Raw genomic sequence first — 17,379 nt, forward strand, 5'->3', positions numbered from 1 at the left:
TCATGCCTCCCTTACACCTGTTGATTTGAAAGGCATCATTGCATTTGTTCACATTTTTAAGGTTGTCACCACTTTGTGCCTCCATTTCCCCATGTCTGAAATGGGGATAAAGATACTCTGGTTATAATAATTAATGGAGATATCCTATCTCCTAGAACTGGAAGGGACCTTGAAAGGTCATTGAGTCCAGCCCCCTGCCTTCACTAGCAGGACCAAGTACTGCTTTTGCCCCAGATCCCTAAGTGGCCCCCTCAAGGATTGAACTCGCAACCCTGGGTTTAGCAGGCCAATGCTCAAACCACTGAGCTATCCCTTTACTTTGTAAAGTACTTTGAGAGCTGTGGATGGAAAAAGTCTATAAGAGCTAATTTATGATTATGGTTATTATTATTAGAAACATTTTTAAATGATTGCTCTAATCGTAGAGCACAATTTTGTGGTAAGAGGCGGATTGTCTAGCAAATTCCCTGGCTTCTGAAAACAAGGTTTCCATTGGCATCCACTCCTGTTGCCCAGTTTTTCTCTATCTGTATGTCTTTTTTTAGAAAAGCAAACATCTAATACCACGCACTGGAATTCTTTTCTGATGACAAACCATTCATGGTGTGATTCTATGATTATGATACCACCATGATATAAAACTAAAGTACTGCATTACATCACTATTTTTCTGTTGTTTTGCTTATATGTATATTAGCCATCTGTTCCAGCAAGTATAACAGGCACAGGATTGTCAGAAGATAAGTTCATAGTATAAGAAAACATGTAGCACTTTACACTAAGTTTTGGATATAGGTTATGATAATATTGTTTTATATTCTCATAATGCTTTTCAACTTACATATATTGGTACTGAAATGGAGCCAAATGGTTATTTGGCACACAGCACTGCATTGTGTGTGTGTAACACTTTGGCTGAGGACATTCCAGCAAGCCCCTCTTATACCAAAATACCATGGCATTTTTAATGTCCATGCACAGCAGACAGGCCCTCGCTTACTGTCCCTAAGCCAGAGATCCTGGATGTTTCAAATCTGAAACTTAGAAGAGTCAATAACTATCCCTCTGTCAGGTTGCGTGTATATTAGTAACTAGGGTACTGTAGGTAACAGACTCAATATGTTTCATTTTTGATATGACAGGCCTGCTTCGGTGTCTTCTGTCAGAGCAACTGTCACTTTGCATGAGACAAATGTGAGCATTACAAAATAAAGCTGAATCTTTGTGCCATCCAAAGATGTGAATGGCAACCACTTTGAATTGCAAAGAGTTGCAAAGCGCCCTGTGTTTCTATGAAGAACAGAAATCTAAAACAAATTGAGTGACAAATTGCTCTCTACACTTGATGTGGCTTGACCTTATAAATATGTTTCGACAGAAAACTCAACTTGCACAGAAACAGCTCCCCTTTTTCCAAATGTATTTCATAATCAAGTATTTTAACAGATCCTAGGATTGGGGCTCAATTCTGTTCCCACTGGAAGTTGTGCCAATTGACTTCAATGGGAGCAAGATTAGGCTTTGATATTAAAATATTGTAATGAAGTATGTTGTTTTAGATTTTTGCTTGAGAGAACATCATTGCCTGATGTGTACAAAATGAATGTACTCGCATCCTGATGAAAACTCAGAAGACTAATGGTTATTCATGATAAGAAAATCAGGGAAGTCTCCTTCTTCACCAGCAGATGGCACTGGAGTTAACAATGTAGTGTTTCTAGAAAACATGCAAATAACTGGGCTAGCCCCTCTCAAGAAATGAAACAAGAAAGCAATTTTTTGGAAGAATTGAATTTTTGTTTGAAAATCAAAATGTGTACTCTTCTTGATGCCTAAAAATTATCACATAAATTAAATTATCCTTTTTTTGGGGAAAAGCCATTCAACTCTTTGTACACTTCATCATGGAATATATATAAAAACTTAATTTCTTATAGAATCTTGGAACTTTAAAAAAAAAAAAAAAAACTCATAACTTCTGTACCCAGGCAAGTCTGCCTATTTTCCCTTCTTCTTTCACTCGCCACAAAGCTGAACCCAGTTCAGTTATATGGGAGTAAATATTGTAACTGGCTTTTATGCTGCTGTTAATGTGTTTGTGTTTAATATTATATATAATATAAAGATGGTAAATATAATCTAGGGCATAATCCTGCACTGGCCAACAAGAAATGGACAGTATTTGGTCCTGCCATGAGGGCAGGGGACTGGACTTGATGACCTTTCGAGGTCCCTTCCGGTCCTAGAATCTATGAATCTATGAAACATGGAATCTAACAGATCTTTTCCATCTTGAACATCTATGATTCTTGGCATCTGAAATGAGTTTGCCAACCTAGTATTCCATTTACTCTTTTCACCACACAGACAAGGTCATCTGTACCAGTGAGTGGGATCCTAACTAGAGTTACTGTTTGAACATATAGGCTGGGATAATGATGGCTTAACTTTCTCCCGTTAACTTCCAAAAGAGTAGAGTTAGCAGAATGCTGAGTGCTTTTCAACATTCCACCCATACTGTATCTGGCGGCTAGATAACTTGAGCTATTGGATTCCTCACACCTTTCTCTCTTTTAATTCTCTGTTCTGTTTTTTCCCGAGGAACTAATAATCTCAGCAGCAGCTCTATCTTTACTTGGAATTTCCCACCAAAACATTGATTAGGACTCCCCTTTTAACAGTGGTTTTGCCTTCAAACTTAAGTTTTATTGCTCAACCACTGGTAATTTTATTCTGGTTGATCCTTCTTTATAAATCAGACCCCTGCTCCTAAGTCTAATGCAGCTTTTAAATTTCTGTAATATCCTATTCAGTCAGCATATTATTAGACAGAAGGTATGTTTTTATTAGACAGACTTAGTTTGCCATTGATTTTAATGATAGCAGGTGAAGATTTTGGGGGGGAGGTTTCCAGCAAGTTAATTTTCTTAAACAATATATTAGGCTAGGTCTACACTACGGGGGGGAGGGTCGACCTAAGATACGCAACTTCAGCTACGTGAATAGCGTAGCTGAAGTTGCGTATTTTAGGTCGACTTACCTGGCTGTGAGGACGGCGGCGAGTCGACCGCTGCCGCGCCGCCGTCGACTCCGCTTCCGCCTCTTGCCGCGGTGGATTTCCGGAGTCGACGGCAGAGCGATCAGGGATCGATTTTATCGCGTCTTCACTAGACGCGATAAGTCGATCCCCAATAGATCGATTGCTACCCGCCGATCCGGCGCGTAGTGAAGACGTGCCCTTACTGTGGAAATGAATGTAACCAGCATTACTGGTGGGGGGGAAAGGCTTTTAGTAACACACAATTTCTTATTTGTAGGCTGATGTTAACAGTCAAAAATCTCCAGTCAGGAGTGAAGGCCCATTGGTTTTAGATTATGTACAAACATCTAGAAAGATATTTTCATATATATAGGCAAGGATATAGGTAGTTTTAGGATTTGTTTTTCTTATACAATAAGTAAGAATTTTTGCAGATGTTAATCATGCTGGAAATAAACATTTGCAAAATACATCATGGTAGGAAGACAAAGGTTTGAGAATTGAGAGTAATTTTCACATATTTAACTACAATGCCGGATATTTTTCAAATATTTCCAGAAAACCTGAGTATGGAGTTCCAATAACTTTATACAGATTTGGAGAGGCTACAATACATTTCGGTTTATGGATAATATGTTCCTGTCAAATACAGCTGAGAAAATGCACGTGGTCCACAGAATACACAGGAAATCTAAACTTAAAAAAGAAAGCATGTAACTATGCCTATGCTGTAGAGTGTGTTTTTTCTATATATAATACATATAATAATCCTTTACCTTTTAGGCTTGATCTTTGAATCTGTCCTTATCCATTTCTTACCCATGATTAATTAACAAAAGTATATCAGTAGGACCACATGCCTGGACATTAAGTTGAGCATCTAAAATTAGGCATGTTACATTCTGTAGCTGGTGGACTGGGTTTCCGTAGCCTGTGGCATTCATTGAGTAGACATCACAAGTGCAGGGAGTCTGCAGCAGTAAGTGACTGTGGATGTGTGTATATCTCTGTTTGTTGTTTTATTGTACATTTTTGTATGTATAGAAATAATTTGCTTTCCCTTTATTTGGTATATTTTTTCCAGTTACTACATTTCATAATGTTAGACAGTTCAGTCTATGGCAGCCTGGATTTTAATTTGTGCCTAGCCTAGTTGTAGATAATAACATCTATAGATAGCTGGGGAAATGCTATGTTTTTTCTTTGTTACCTTTGTCCGCTATGACTGTTTTGTATGGATCTAATGTTTCTTTCGTTTGATTTCTAATAGAGCTTAAATTGAAGATGGCGTCGTGTCTGTACGAATGCCTTTGTGAGGCAGAACTTGAAAAATATTATCCTCAGTTTGTTGCCCTTGGCCTTCAGAAGATAGATGAACTAGCCAAGATTGCCATGAAAGATTATGCCAAACTAGGGGTCCATAACATGAATGATCGCAAGCGCCTCTTTCAACTCATTAGAATCATCAAAATTATGCAGGAAGAAGAGGAAGGCGCAGACACAACCAAGCAAGATTTTCAACCATGTGACGTCTACATCCAACCTCTGGTGACCAGGTCAGGTCCTCGTAGACAACTACATTTTGAGTCCCTCTTTGAGAAAAAGGATGGAACAGGTAAAGACTGTGAACTTGAATTGCAGAGTTTCTCTGATTTCTGTGCTAACAAAGAGAAGGAAAGTTTGGTGGAAATGTTAGGACATGTTCTACCAGGGGACTCAGAGGACAATAAAATAACCAGAAGAGACATCCTGAATGTTCCTGGAACATGCACACAAAATGAACTGGACTGTCCTACAATATATTCATCAAATAATATTGCCCCTCTATTGGGGGATTCTGAAGCTCCCATCATACAAAGAGTAACTCATATTTCCGGGTATAATTATGGACTACCTCATTCTTGTATCAGGTAATAACTATTAACTTTTATTTCACTATGTTTGGAGTTAACTGGCACAGTTAATCACGCCTTTAGGAGTTTAAAAAGGAAGATCCTTCTTCATAGACTCTAAATGAACATTATGTATAACTAGAACCAAACAATGCATAACTTCTACAAGGGTGATGGAAAATTTTGTGGGGAGGGAAACATTAATTAGCACTTGGGACTTTCCAACACTGGTAAAAAAAGATTCAGTTGAATTCACCAACTGCTATTTACCAGAATTGGATAAGAATAAGCTTTACTATCTTGCGGTGCTTATGCTTTCGTTTTGCCTTTGTTCTGGTCAGTTTCTCATATTTTTCAGTACAGCCACCTTGCATAAGCAGGGGGTTGGACTAGATGACCTCCTGAGGTCCCTTCCAACCCTGATATTCTATGATTCTATGATAATTAAAACTCTTTTTTCAGAAAATCTTGCACTCCAAGCTGAAAGCAAACTGTGTCACAAGTTTTCCCCAGTAAAAGTGACACACATTACAGTGGATACAGTTTTTTGTTAAGGGAACTCCCGAGGTATCACTTTAAAAAAGAATCTGGATAAATTTAATGTTTATGAAAAATAAGAACTAATAGTATTGACTTAGACTGGCAGAGTGCAGGCAAGTACTGTGTAAAGATCACCTGCCTGGAGCCCAGCTGATGAACTTCCTTGCTGAGCTGCAGCACTCCCAAGTTAATCCAGTCATGGAACTCCCATGCTGCTCCGCCAATACACCTCCGTACCCTGTTACTGACCACCTCCATGCTGTTCCAATATAGGGCATTTCTTAAGTCTTGGGTATTTTATGATGTGCGTAGATGAGACTAGAGAAAACCAACAAAGTCATTTTCATTTGTGAACTAAATCAGAATTTGAACCAGAGTCTCTAGAGGTGAAAATGTAGTGCGTATAATGCCTCTGTGTTTCTCAAAGAGCATTACACTTTACTGGAAATACATCTGAAAACCTGTTAGCATTTTCTCTTATTTTGCTTGGAATATTTCCATGCACACAAATCCAAATCAAAACCAAAAGCACTACATTATACAGAATGTTTCTGAAAATACCTTTATGGGCTTGGCAAATTCTACAACGACATGATGCTTATAAACTGCCCAAGACTGAGTCGCTGTCAGAAGCTAGTTTTACAGCTGTACTGCTGGAAAATGATGTGAAACATACTTTGGCGTGGAGAATTTTTAATCCACATCATATTTAAATCTATGTTTTCCTACTTATAAATGGGTTTAGGATCAAATTAAGTAATATTTATTATTATTGCCATTTGTATTCCTGTAATATTTAGAAGTCCTAGTCAAGGATCAGGACCGCATTGTACTAGGTGTTATACAAACACAGAACAAAAAGACAATCCCTGCCCCAAAGAGCTTATAGTCTAAGACAAGAGACAGCAGATGGATACAGATAGAGGAGTCCAAGGAAACAATGAGACAGTATAGGTCAGCATGGTGGGCACACCAGCAGCTTAAATTGTTAGAGTTTTAAGGAGGGAGTGAAGGTAGATAATGAGGTGGCTTTGTGGCTATTTATGGGGCGCTCCTCCTAAAGGTGAGGGGCATCACTGGAGAAAACATAAAGGTACTTGTTTGATAATCTAATAATGGGTAATGGAGGCTGGCATCTTGGGCCAATCAGAAGTGGGAGTTTACATTTCAGGAGTGAATGAGAGAGAATAGGCTGAATGGGGCTAGGTTCCGAAGGGCGTTGGAAGTGAAGGCAAATATTACTACATTCTCAGCTATCAGGAACACATAAATAAAGCTCTTGTTAATGTTTTTAAATGTTTTTCACTTGCTCATAGCAAATGATTTGATGTTAATGTTAGCAGACAGGGTCACTTGTAAGTTTCTTCTGCCCTTATTGCCTCTGCCAGGCTCCCGATTGCCTCTCTTCTTTTGAAAATAATATAAAATATATCTCTCTGCCACCTGAGAACAGAATCATTATTTGTTTAGATTTCCTATAAATCTGTCTTAAATGCCAAGTGCAGTACATGGAATTAAAACAGATACTTTCATCCAGTACAAAGTATATGTAATACAATGTGTGTCTCAACAAGACAGAACTTCTAAAATCCCGTCTCTAACATCAATAAGGTCTCCATTAAGGCTTCAAGCATTCCTTTTCATCAATCCCTCACTAATTCTCCCTGCTTCCTCAACACCCAGAAAAAGCCTGGGAGAAGAAGTGACTCCTTCATTGTGTCCTGAAAGTCACCAAATCCAGGCTCTGGTGAACTGAGCTGGGAAGTAAGTTCCAGACCCAGTGACCCTTCACTGAGAACATCTGGCACCTAGCATCATCCTGCTTATACAGGGGGTTCCTGGTATACGTCTCCCCCTTATCCGTCGTTTTGCATATCCATCGCTTGTCAATAGGGGAACGTGTTCCGATTCACGTTGGTTCCGATCCGCATATCTGTCACTTCACCTTTTGCGTGACTTTTCTTTCGGTGTTTCCCCTGGCATTCAGGAGGTGCGGGGAGGAGTGGGAACGGGGTGCGCTTGAAGGGGGTGGAATTGCACGGGAAAAGGCGGGGTGGGCCATTATTTCTTATGGGGAAAAATTCCCCGGTATGCATCGTTTCAGTATCCATCGCTCTTTTCAGGAATGCAACCCAAACGTATACCAGGGACCTCCTGTATCAGGAGGGGACTTTTATCTCAAGCATGTCAGATGATCTCAACTGTAATGTTCTCTCAAGGGTGAAGAGGTTTCCATTCAAATATAGAGACTGTAATCCTTATTCATGTGAGAAGTTCTACTGAGGAAAATTGATGGGAATACATGGTTGACTAAGAGCTATAGGATCAAGCCCTGTATTTGAATGGAAACCTCTTTTCCCCTTGAGAAAACAGCTCTTAACATTTATTTCTGAGCACTGTACTTTTAGATTAATCAAAACTGGCAATGCAATAGCATTGAAATCACAAGCCTATAGTCCCAATAAAAGTGGAAGAGCTGGTACAAATACCCTTGTTATATTGTTGTTTTTAATATAATGGAAGTCTAGTGCATGTTTGCTTTAAAGTTGTGCATTAAAAGATTTTGAAAGAGCTTTTGGACATCAGGACAGAAATTTTACTTTCAGGTAAGGCAAGGGTTTGATTAAAACGATAGTTACTGACTCTAATTCACATTCACAGCCAGGTGGAAAATCATTTTTCATTTGGCTGAAGAGTGCTTGAAAATTGGAAATGTCCCACTTTATTTTAATGACAGCATCTTCCATATATTATATGTCAAGGTGTTTTACACAGTGGGTTAATCAGCTAGAGAAGAAATGACTTAGGCCTGGTCTACACTGGGGTGGGGGTGGGGGGGAATCGTGAATAACGTAGCTGAAGTCAACATACTTAGATCGACTTACCGTGGTGTCTTCACTGCGGTGAGTCGACTGCTGCCGCTCCCCCGTCAACTCTGCCTGTGCCTCTCACCGAGCTGGAGTACAGGAGTTGACGGGAGAACGCTCGGGGGTCGATTTATCGCGTCTAGACTAGTGTAGACATACCCTTAATGTCTCTGAGGGTGGCGGGAAGAGAGTTGAAGTAGACTTGGCAGGCAACATAACTGCTCTGATTATAGATCGTACCCCTCTCTTTCCTAGTTCTTCTTAGACTGAGCATTTCAGGTTACAGACAATGTCTCATGATCGGGTTATACAGCACCTTGCACATTGTGGGTGCTACTGTCCTACTACAACTAATTATTATGTGATCAGAATTTAAGGGTCAAAGAGGTATGAATTCTAGCAACACCATACGGATGGTAATGGGCAGATTTACAGCCAAGGGAAATGTGGGAGGAAAAGATCATTCAGAATCAAGTTTGACTGAGATTTATGGCCTTGGAACATAGGGGTTATATCTGAATTATGGAGTGTGACAGATACTAGGGATGTGGGAGAAAGGGTTTCTTACCAACTAATCAAACTTCAGTCTCTGAAGCACTGAGTAATAGAAAGTTATGGTGGAGCCAGAAGCTGGCAAAGTAGAGACACAGGCCGATGGAAAAGAGAAGGATTAACGGGTATGTTGAAAGATATATAATGCTGGATGCCAACCACACAAAAGTTGTGTCCACAGCTGAAACTGGCAGTGAGACAAGAAAGGGTGCTAAAGGAAAAAGCTTGTGGTATTCCATAGTGAAGGGGGTAGTGGGAAGGTGTAAGCCTCTACCCAAAATGAAAAGGAATGATTAGAAGAACAGGATACAGGCCAGGAGAAGAGACTGCAAGAGCCACAGGTTTCTTAATGAAAGTATTCAAGAAGGACAAAGAGAGACTGATATTAATGAAAGCTGTGTGGAGATCTATTAAGAGAGCTAGGTCCGTTATGAGAGGCAAAGAATATGTCATCGCCTGGGGCAGGGCAATCTTATTATGGAAAAGTCCAAAGAAATTCCTGGTCAGAACAATCTCCAGAAAATGGGATCTTATGTTATTTTGGATCATCAGTTTGTGGACACCCGAAGTTATGCTGGGTCAGCAATAGGCTCAGAATTACAAGGAAAATAGATGTAAAAAAAATCAGTGCTGTCACTTTAACAAAAGTACCCAAAAGAATTGCATCCCCGCTTTTAAGAGAAACAATAGAAGCTTTCCCATTTATAATGTCTAATTCTTGGAGAGCTTTCAAAATGAGAGAAAAAGGGCTAGCTTCACTAAACAGTAACAGCTAAAAATTGAGTTTATGGCCAAGTCCATGGATAATTTGAATTGTCTAGCATCCTCTTTTTTTAAACCCAAATTTGTGATCCTGTGTTCTAGATCTAGTACCGCTGAGAAGGAGATGCCGTGGACAGAGACTGACAAAATCCGAGTGTGTGTCAGAAAACGCCCGCTGGGCCTGAGAGAGGAGCGGCGGGGGGAAGTTAATATCATCAGAGTGGAAGATAAAGAAACTCTTCTTCTCCATGAGAAGAAGGAGGCAGTTGATCTTACCCAGTATATTTTGCAGGTAATGTGAGCTTGTTTTGCTCTTAAAACCCCTTTCCATTTATAATACGTAGGAGTAGTGTGCTAGCTGCCTGAATGGTGGAGCGACAGCGTAATGCATTAACAGTCAAGTGAGAGATGAAAACAGGCTTGGGATTTCAATAATGGAAATAAAAAAAGACCTTTCTTTCTTTTTCACATTAAACTCATTTCTGGGTTCTTCTCTCACTCATCCCATGTAAATCCATTGGAATTGCTCTTGATTTACACGAATGTGTGAGAGGAGAAGCGAGCCCAGAATTGTAATCCCCAATAAACACCTTTTTTTCTCTAAAAACTATCATTTGCTCCCTGTCTACCTTGCTCCTCAAAAAATGAACATCCTTTTTCTGATCCCCGGGTGCCAAAAGAGGACCCTCTGCCAGGGTCTAGAATGCAGTTGCCTGCTGAGTTCCCTATAGGCCCTTTCCACAGGACTTCAGTGCAGTAGTTCTATTTTAATGCGTCACGCACGTTCTCTGCTTCTTTCCTAGTTTTCCCTCACTCCAAAGCCAAATGCTTTTCAAAGTGCAGTTCTCATTTGGTCTTTGTTTCTAAATCCTGGGTACCTTCTGCTGCCATAGTTCAAATTCTCATTCTGACTGACAGCACCAGGAACAGAAGTGATTGCTAGAGAGCAGCAAGCTATGCTGACCCGAGTGTGTGTTATTTTTATAATCTGAGGACTGGCAACAACTGGTCAGGGTAGTAAAATGAAATTTGCAACTCTCTCAGGCACCATTCATATATCCCCTTTTACAATCAGATACATGCTGTAATTCCACTCCCTCAGTCTCCATGTAGCTAGCTAGCTTAGGTGCTATCTAAATGCCTATCACCTTGGCATCTAAATGCTGAAATAAATCTCCCCAACTAAATTATATTCTGGCAATACTGTCAAAACAAATCTTGCTATAAATCACTGTAGTGCAAGCAGAAATATGCCATAGCCTTACTGAAACTGATTTAGATTTGCATATATGTTAGTGTGGATCATTTATGTATAATTCATGTAGTCATCAGTTCTGCAACTCTTCTATTTGAGATTGCCCAGTGCTGTTTTGTTTGTACTGTACTGAAGTATAATGTTATAGACGCTGTCCTACTGGGGCCCTCACTGAAGTGAGATGTGTATCTTATAAAGCTACCCCACTAAGCAAAATTTAAAATCTGTAAGGGGCTGATCCAAAGTCCACTTAAATCAACAAATATCTTTTCATGGACTTCAGTGGGCTTTGGATCCGGCCCTAAGTGCAGGAGTTCTTCTGCTTCTCAGATAGTAAAATCCAGCTTTGCATGTGAATGGTTTGATCCTCTCCAGCACAAAGCATTTGAAGTGTGTGGAATAGATCACAATGGATCTATGACCTGATTTTGATCCTCTCTACTATATAACCATACTGTGTTGCTGTGGGTTGGTTCATTTCAGGAATAGATTAATTTTCTTTTTAAGTTACTCTCGTACTTTTGTTTCTTGGCTGCTGTACATTCTGCTTGAAGATGATGGGGTGGGAGGACACAGAATCTTCTCTTAATTTTCTACTTGCATATTCTATTTCTTGGTGGGTTGTGGCTGCATGCTGCTGAAAAGTGAGTTTTACTTGGTTACTTAGGACCAGCTCCAAAGCCTCCTGAAGTCAATGGAAAGACTTCGGTTGACTTTAGTTAGCTTTGGATCAGGCCCATAGCATGTGCTACACATTATGGGGTAAAGGAGAACTGAGAGAAATTTCTTTTCGTATAAAAATCACATTTATTTTTCAGCATGTTTTTTATTTTGATGAAGTCTTTGGGGAGGCATGTACCAATCAGGATGTGTATATGAAGACTGCTCACCCCCTCATTCAGCACATTTTTAACGGGTAGGGAGCCATTGCTTGCATTTATTCCTTTTAGTTTTCATTTTTCATGTATGACTTTGGTGTAACTTAAGTTTTCTCTAAAAAACATTAATTTCACCTTTTCAACTTACCCTGTTTTTTTAAGGTTGTGTGTGTGTGTGTGTGTGTACACAAAATATAGAAAAATGTCTGTTTATACAATTTTGACAAACTAAGGGCCTGACCCTGCAGTCCTTATTCAGGCAAAACTCCCCTTGTATTCAGTGGGAGATTTGTCGGCAGAAGGAGTGCACAATCAGACACCAAGGATTACTAGGGAGTCAGTTTGGTCTAGTTAGAACAAGAGATTCGGTGTCAGGATTCCAGGATCCTAATTCTCTGCTCTAACAGACTTTCTTGTGATTTAGAGTAAGTCACGTAGAACTCAGTTGCTCAGTTTACCCATCTGTAAAAGAGAAATAAAACACCTTCATGGGACTGTTGTGAGTATGTTTGTAAAGTACTTTGAGATGTATGTATATCGTTCACAGTAGTATAAAGGAATTATACACTTTATCAATAAAACTGTGGTTTATCTTTATTTTATTTACTTATTTCTATTTAGAGAGAGAATTATAATATACCTTCTGGTTAATGGAAAAATCAGGGTGGTTTTACATGTATAATTGTATTTGAGTACAGAGAACAGCAAGCTTGAATAGGTCATAATTTCATTTTGACCTCTTGATGGAAAGGAATTACATGTCTATACTGGAAAATTAACAAGATGAAGCTTTCTGTTATCAAGAAGCTCCAAGTGTCATCAGCTGGGCCAGAAATTCTATCACTAGGGTTCTCATTGTTGGGTTTACAGCATGCAAAGTGTAGTGCTGGGGTTGTTAAGCTTTTTTCATTGAGTGGACCATATGTTAATATGGAAGTGGCTTCATGGACACCCTACTCCTTGCTTTCATAATCATGCAGACTTGCTCTCCTTCAATTCACAATCAGTCCTTTCCCCCACTCATGATCACATAACATCCCTGTGGTAGCTACAATTTTTTACGTGGAAAAGTAATACCGCAAAAGTATTTAATGCATTTTTAGTTTCTTTTAATGTGGTTTTAGCACCTGGAAACAAGGACAAGAGTCAGCACTGTGTCTCTACCCCGCTGTCCACAGAACACAATTTGAGAATCTCTGATATAACAGATTGTATTTTTCAGGATCTCAGATGGCTATGAATGATAAAATCCCATCGCTGAGGGTCAGCAGTGTGTGTAGATATTAATATTGCAGAATCTCTTTTAATAGACCTCAATGGATCAGATGTAGTACTAAAAATAAAAATTATCTTTACAGAGGCAACGCCACTTGCTTTGCATATGGACAGACTGGTGCTGGCAAGACTTACACTATGATAGGGAGTCACCAGAACCCAGGACTCTATGCACTGGCTGCTAAAGACATCTTTAGACAACTAGAGGCATCCCAGTCAAGGAGAGAGCTCCGTGTATGGATCAGTTTTTATGAGATCTACTGTGGACAGCTTTATGACCTGCTAAATGGAAGGAGAAGGTATTTAAATAAGAGACACGTTGCTGTGAAAAAAGGATGATACATCAGTTTGTTATTTCATTATGGAGTTGGATTGAACAGAATTAAGTTTTCTAATAAGTGAAATTGATTTAAATGGAGCTATTTATGGAGTAAGGTATTGCTCAATGTGAGTAAACATAGTCGAATCTGGCCCTAAATTTTGTCGCATCTATAGACACTCCCCCTTTGGGTTATTTCTACAGGAATAAAATAAATCAAAGCAAAGACACAAATCTGAGGGATGAGCTCTGTATTCGATACGCTCTGCCAGGCTTCACCCCTTGTGATGAATAGTGACAAGACAGTATCATGTGGCACAGTCACATTAGCTTTTCACCTTTCTTTAGCAAAGTAACCTGAGACTGAACTGGAATTTTACACACTCTAGGAACAGCTGAGTAGCACAGAGCAGTTGAAAAGAAGCAGAATGAATTATTGATAGGAGTCCCATAGGCTCCTCAATCGTCTCTCCACCCTGGCAATGCAGTGGGGCCCCTGACTCCCCTAAGATGGCTGTTTACTAATCTCTTTTCTGAAGAGCATGTGACTTGGAGTGTGGACATTAATAATTCTGTAGCAAAAGTATCTAGGTCAGTACAGTGGCACTAAACCCAAGGAAAATCAAAAGAACTCAAGATGTTCCTCAGATTAAAAAACTTACCTGACCGAAAATATCTAAACACAACAAAGCAAGATAACGTTCAGTCTAAATCCTGCTGAAGAATAAAACCATCCTGCCAGGCTTTTAACTTTCATCTGGAACTAGTGGGGCTCTTGAGGGGAGCGCACTTTGAGAGCATGTTGCAGTGCTTAGGAGAGTCTGTGCCTTATCATGAGGCAAGCATGTTTCTCTGTGTTGTCTCTCCTGCAGCCCTTTTTAAAGGCCTTCTTAATGTTGAGCTATAGTCCATAGGGCTGTGGAAGTTCCTTTTCCTTGGACGTAAGCCAACCAGTTGGTATTACCAACTGTACCATAACATTCACTTCTCTGTAATTTGTAGCAGAGAGTCACCCGTGTACTCTGATTCTGCAGCTGTCGGATCTGCTGCGGAATCCACCTATTGCCACAGAACTATGTTCCAGAACCTAAGCTGTCATTAAAACGAATTTCTGAACCTTCGTGGTTGTGAAGATAACCTTTAAAACACGAATTGAGTATAAGTGATGCAGTGTAATCTTCCTGAGCCTGGAGACAGCCTGAAACAAAAGCTCTCAGAGAGGTGTGAACTCTGAAATCGAAAGATGACAATTTAAATGCCATCATTAACTATTTGAGTGCTGATCATCTTAGCAGGAACATCCAGCTAATAAACACTTCCAGTGTCCCTTTAACAGTGAAATTTGAAAAGTACATATTATACATGACAAGTGGTATATTAATGACAACCTGATTTGTAGCCTTGCTAGTCACTCCTTGCAGTACTTCTCTAGAGCACGGGCTCCCAAACTGTGGGGCGTGCCCCCCGGAGGAACATTCAGGGAGGCACGCGGCAGGGCTGGGGCCAGTCCCAATGGGGGGCAGAGAGGGAGTGCCACACTTCCAGGTGCGCGGTAGGGCCGGGGGCAGGGAGGGAGTGCCACACTTTCAGACCTGCTGCGCCCTCAGTCCAGCACTGCCTCCAATCCTGTTCAGCCCCCAGTCCTTCTCTGCCTCCAGGCCCAGCTCTGCCCTCACTCCCTGTCCGCTCCCAGCCCAGCTCCAGCTGCAGGTCCATTCCACCCCCTGCTCCAGCCCCATTCCCTCTCTGCCCCCAGACCAACTCTGACACCAGCTGCAGCTCCTCTCCCATTCCCAGTTCTGTCCCCCACCTCCGCCTTCAGCCCAAGCTCCACTGCTGAGAAAGCCTTGGCTATGTAGTCATGGGGGAGGGAGGCATGGACAGATTCTGTTACTAGTAAGGTGGGGGCGCGACTGAAAAAGTTTGAGCACCGCTACTCTATAGCACTGAGATGTAGACAGAATCATTACTACTATATAAGACCTTCTTCAGAATGACCCTTTTCTACTAAGCCCTGTTGTTTCCTCTGCAGACTTTTTGCAAGAGAAGATAGTAAGCATGTTGTACAAATAGTTGGCCTGCGTGAGGTTCAAGTGGATACCGTAGACCTACTATTAGAGGTAATTTGATTGTCAATGCTTATTTTATCTTCTAAAGCCCTTGTTGCACTAACTCATCCCATAGGTTACCATGGAGTGGAGAAGGTCATTTCTGGCATACGCAGGTGTTGCTGCTCCAGGTTGTATAATGTACACATTATGGGGCTCCAAAAGAGCATCAGAGCAACTTTGAACAGCTTGGTGGCCACAGCAGAGCACGAAGGGACACGTTCAAAACTGCCTTTAATGAATGAGCTCATGTGCAGCTCAGACAAGTTACAGTGACGCACATCAAAAGCTGACTTGGAGCGGTCACTGCTACAGCCACACCTCAGGCGGGATCTTTGCCAAGGGGTTGAATGAACCACCCAAGAAATGACAATATCTCAGCAAAACAAACCCTGAAATATCTTAGAATATAAAAAAAAGGCTGTGTCCATATTTGCAGAAGAGATGTAGGAAATATTTTTGCAATAACCTTACATCACTAAAAAGAGTTCTAAAAGGAAAATGTAAGTAAACTTTACAAACCGGCACGCACTGCATTTGACAAACAAGTCAAGACACGGATGGCTGATCTGAAAAGTTTATAGTCTAAGTTGAACACGGCCCAACAAGAGAAGGCAACAAAATGTCAGAAATAGCGAAGAGAGAGAGGGACAGGATGACATCAATAAGATCATGTGATTGCTTAGTTTATTTTTCACTTACCTTCATGGTTCCAGGTTTTTCTCCAAAGAGGCCTTCTTTGGCTCCTACATTTCTTTTGTTTTCTCTCTTCCTTCTGTCTTCTGGGTAGTTTGATGGTTTTTGTGTAAATTGGAAAGTAAAGTTGAATTAGAAATTATAAAATACTTTGGATTCAGCAGAATTATGATGGAGAAACCACGTGGAGTAACGAACTGTGCTGGCTGGCAGCTAACTTTTTTCTTTTGATAAACAGCTGATACTCAGCACAAGCAGCGCTTCAGTCTTCTTACTCCCTTACTCAGCTGAGTAAGACATGGGCACAGTCTAGTTCTCTACTGTGTCCTGTACTGAGCAAGCTGGTCCTGAGTCCAACTGCCATCACATTTGGATTTTGTGTAGTTTAATTTTTGCTCAGTAAGGAATTGGAAACTACCTGATAGTGTAGCTGACCTATTGTTTCAGACTTGGGACAATATTGTTCATTTATATACCACTCGACGGACACTGTCTTCTGGGGTTTTGTTTTTCCATTAACTCTAAACACAGGATATGCTGGAGACATTTCTGCAAATTGGAGTGCAGATCTGGTATACAGTAGATTAATACATTCCTCTAGATTATCCTGCCCACAGAAGAGTTAGTACATGGTTTTGTTCTCACAGGTATCTTGGCAAAACAGCTCATTTCATATTGTTCATGGGCTCTTTTGAACACAGAAAGAGCCTTTAGACTGATTTGATGCTCTTGAATAGCATGCTACCAAATGTATTAGAAGAGTCTTCAATGCATGCCTCATGATTATTCATTATTTATGATGCATTGGCCTCTGTTCACAAACTCTCCCTGAATTTAGCTCTGGTTTAACAAATATTCAGGAGCTATAGCAGCCAGCTAGATTGCTGATGAAGAGTGGACAGCCAGTAGAAGGCATGAATACTGTATATTTGTATCTAAAGAGTGTCTTGATTTTGCTAGCTTAACATTTTATTGTATTCTTATTGTTCCAGAAACTATAATATAGACTCTATTTTGTTTCCTTGTGATGCCCATTGTTGGTGGGCTCGCTGAAGCAATCTTGTGACTCTTCAGAGATTTGGGACAGAGACTTAACCAGAGTTGAGTATCAGAGGGGTAGCCATGTTAGTCTGGATCTATAAAAAGCAACAGAGAGTCCTGTGGCACCTTAAAGACTAACAGATGTATTGGAGCA

At 40.4% G+C, this 17,379-nt stretch overlaps 1 protein-coding gene across 3 annotated transcripts in view; it reads left to right on the top strand.

Annotated features, from left to right (window-relative positions):
- Positions 1-3,967: 3,967 nt before the first annotated feature.
- KIF24 (kinesin family member 24) overlaps positions 3,968-17,379 on the top strand; it is a 32,172-nt gene continuing 18,760 nt past the window's right edge. Inside the window, exons 1-6 of one of the 3 annotated variants that reach the window (XM_026661286.1) lie at positions 3,968-4,019; positions 4,311-4,950; positions 9,756-9,945; positions 11,727-11,824; positions 13,145-13,360; positions 15,413-15,500. In XM_026661286.1, coding sequence (XP_026517071.1) covers positions 4,325-4,950; positions 9,756-9,945; positions 11,727-11,824; positions 13,145-13,360; positions 15,413-15,500 — 1,218 coding nt within the window. In that variant the 5' untranslated portion in view covers positions 3,968-4,019; positions 4,311-4,324. Of the gene's footprint in view, positions 4,020-4,310; positions 4,951-9,755; positions 9,946-11,726; positions 11,825-13,144; positions 13,361-15,412; positions 15,501-17,379 lie in introns of those variants that run through there. The other 2 variants (XM_026661287.1, XM_026661288.2) reach the window with 2 other exon arrangements.

The sequence above is a fragment of the Terrapene carolina genome, unplaced genomic scaffold, assembly GCF_002925995.2.
Source record: "Terrapene carolina triunguis isolate 2854851 unplaced genomic scaffold, T_m_triunguis-2.0 Scaffold998, whole genome shotgun sequence".
In the NCBI taxonomy this organism is placed as follows: domain Eukaryota; kingdom Metazoa; phylum Chordata; order Testudines; family Emydidae; genus Terrapene; species Terrapene triunguis.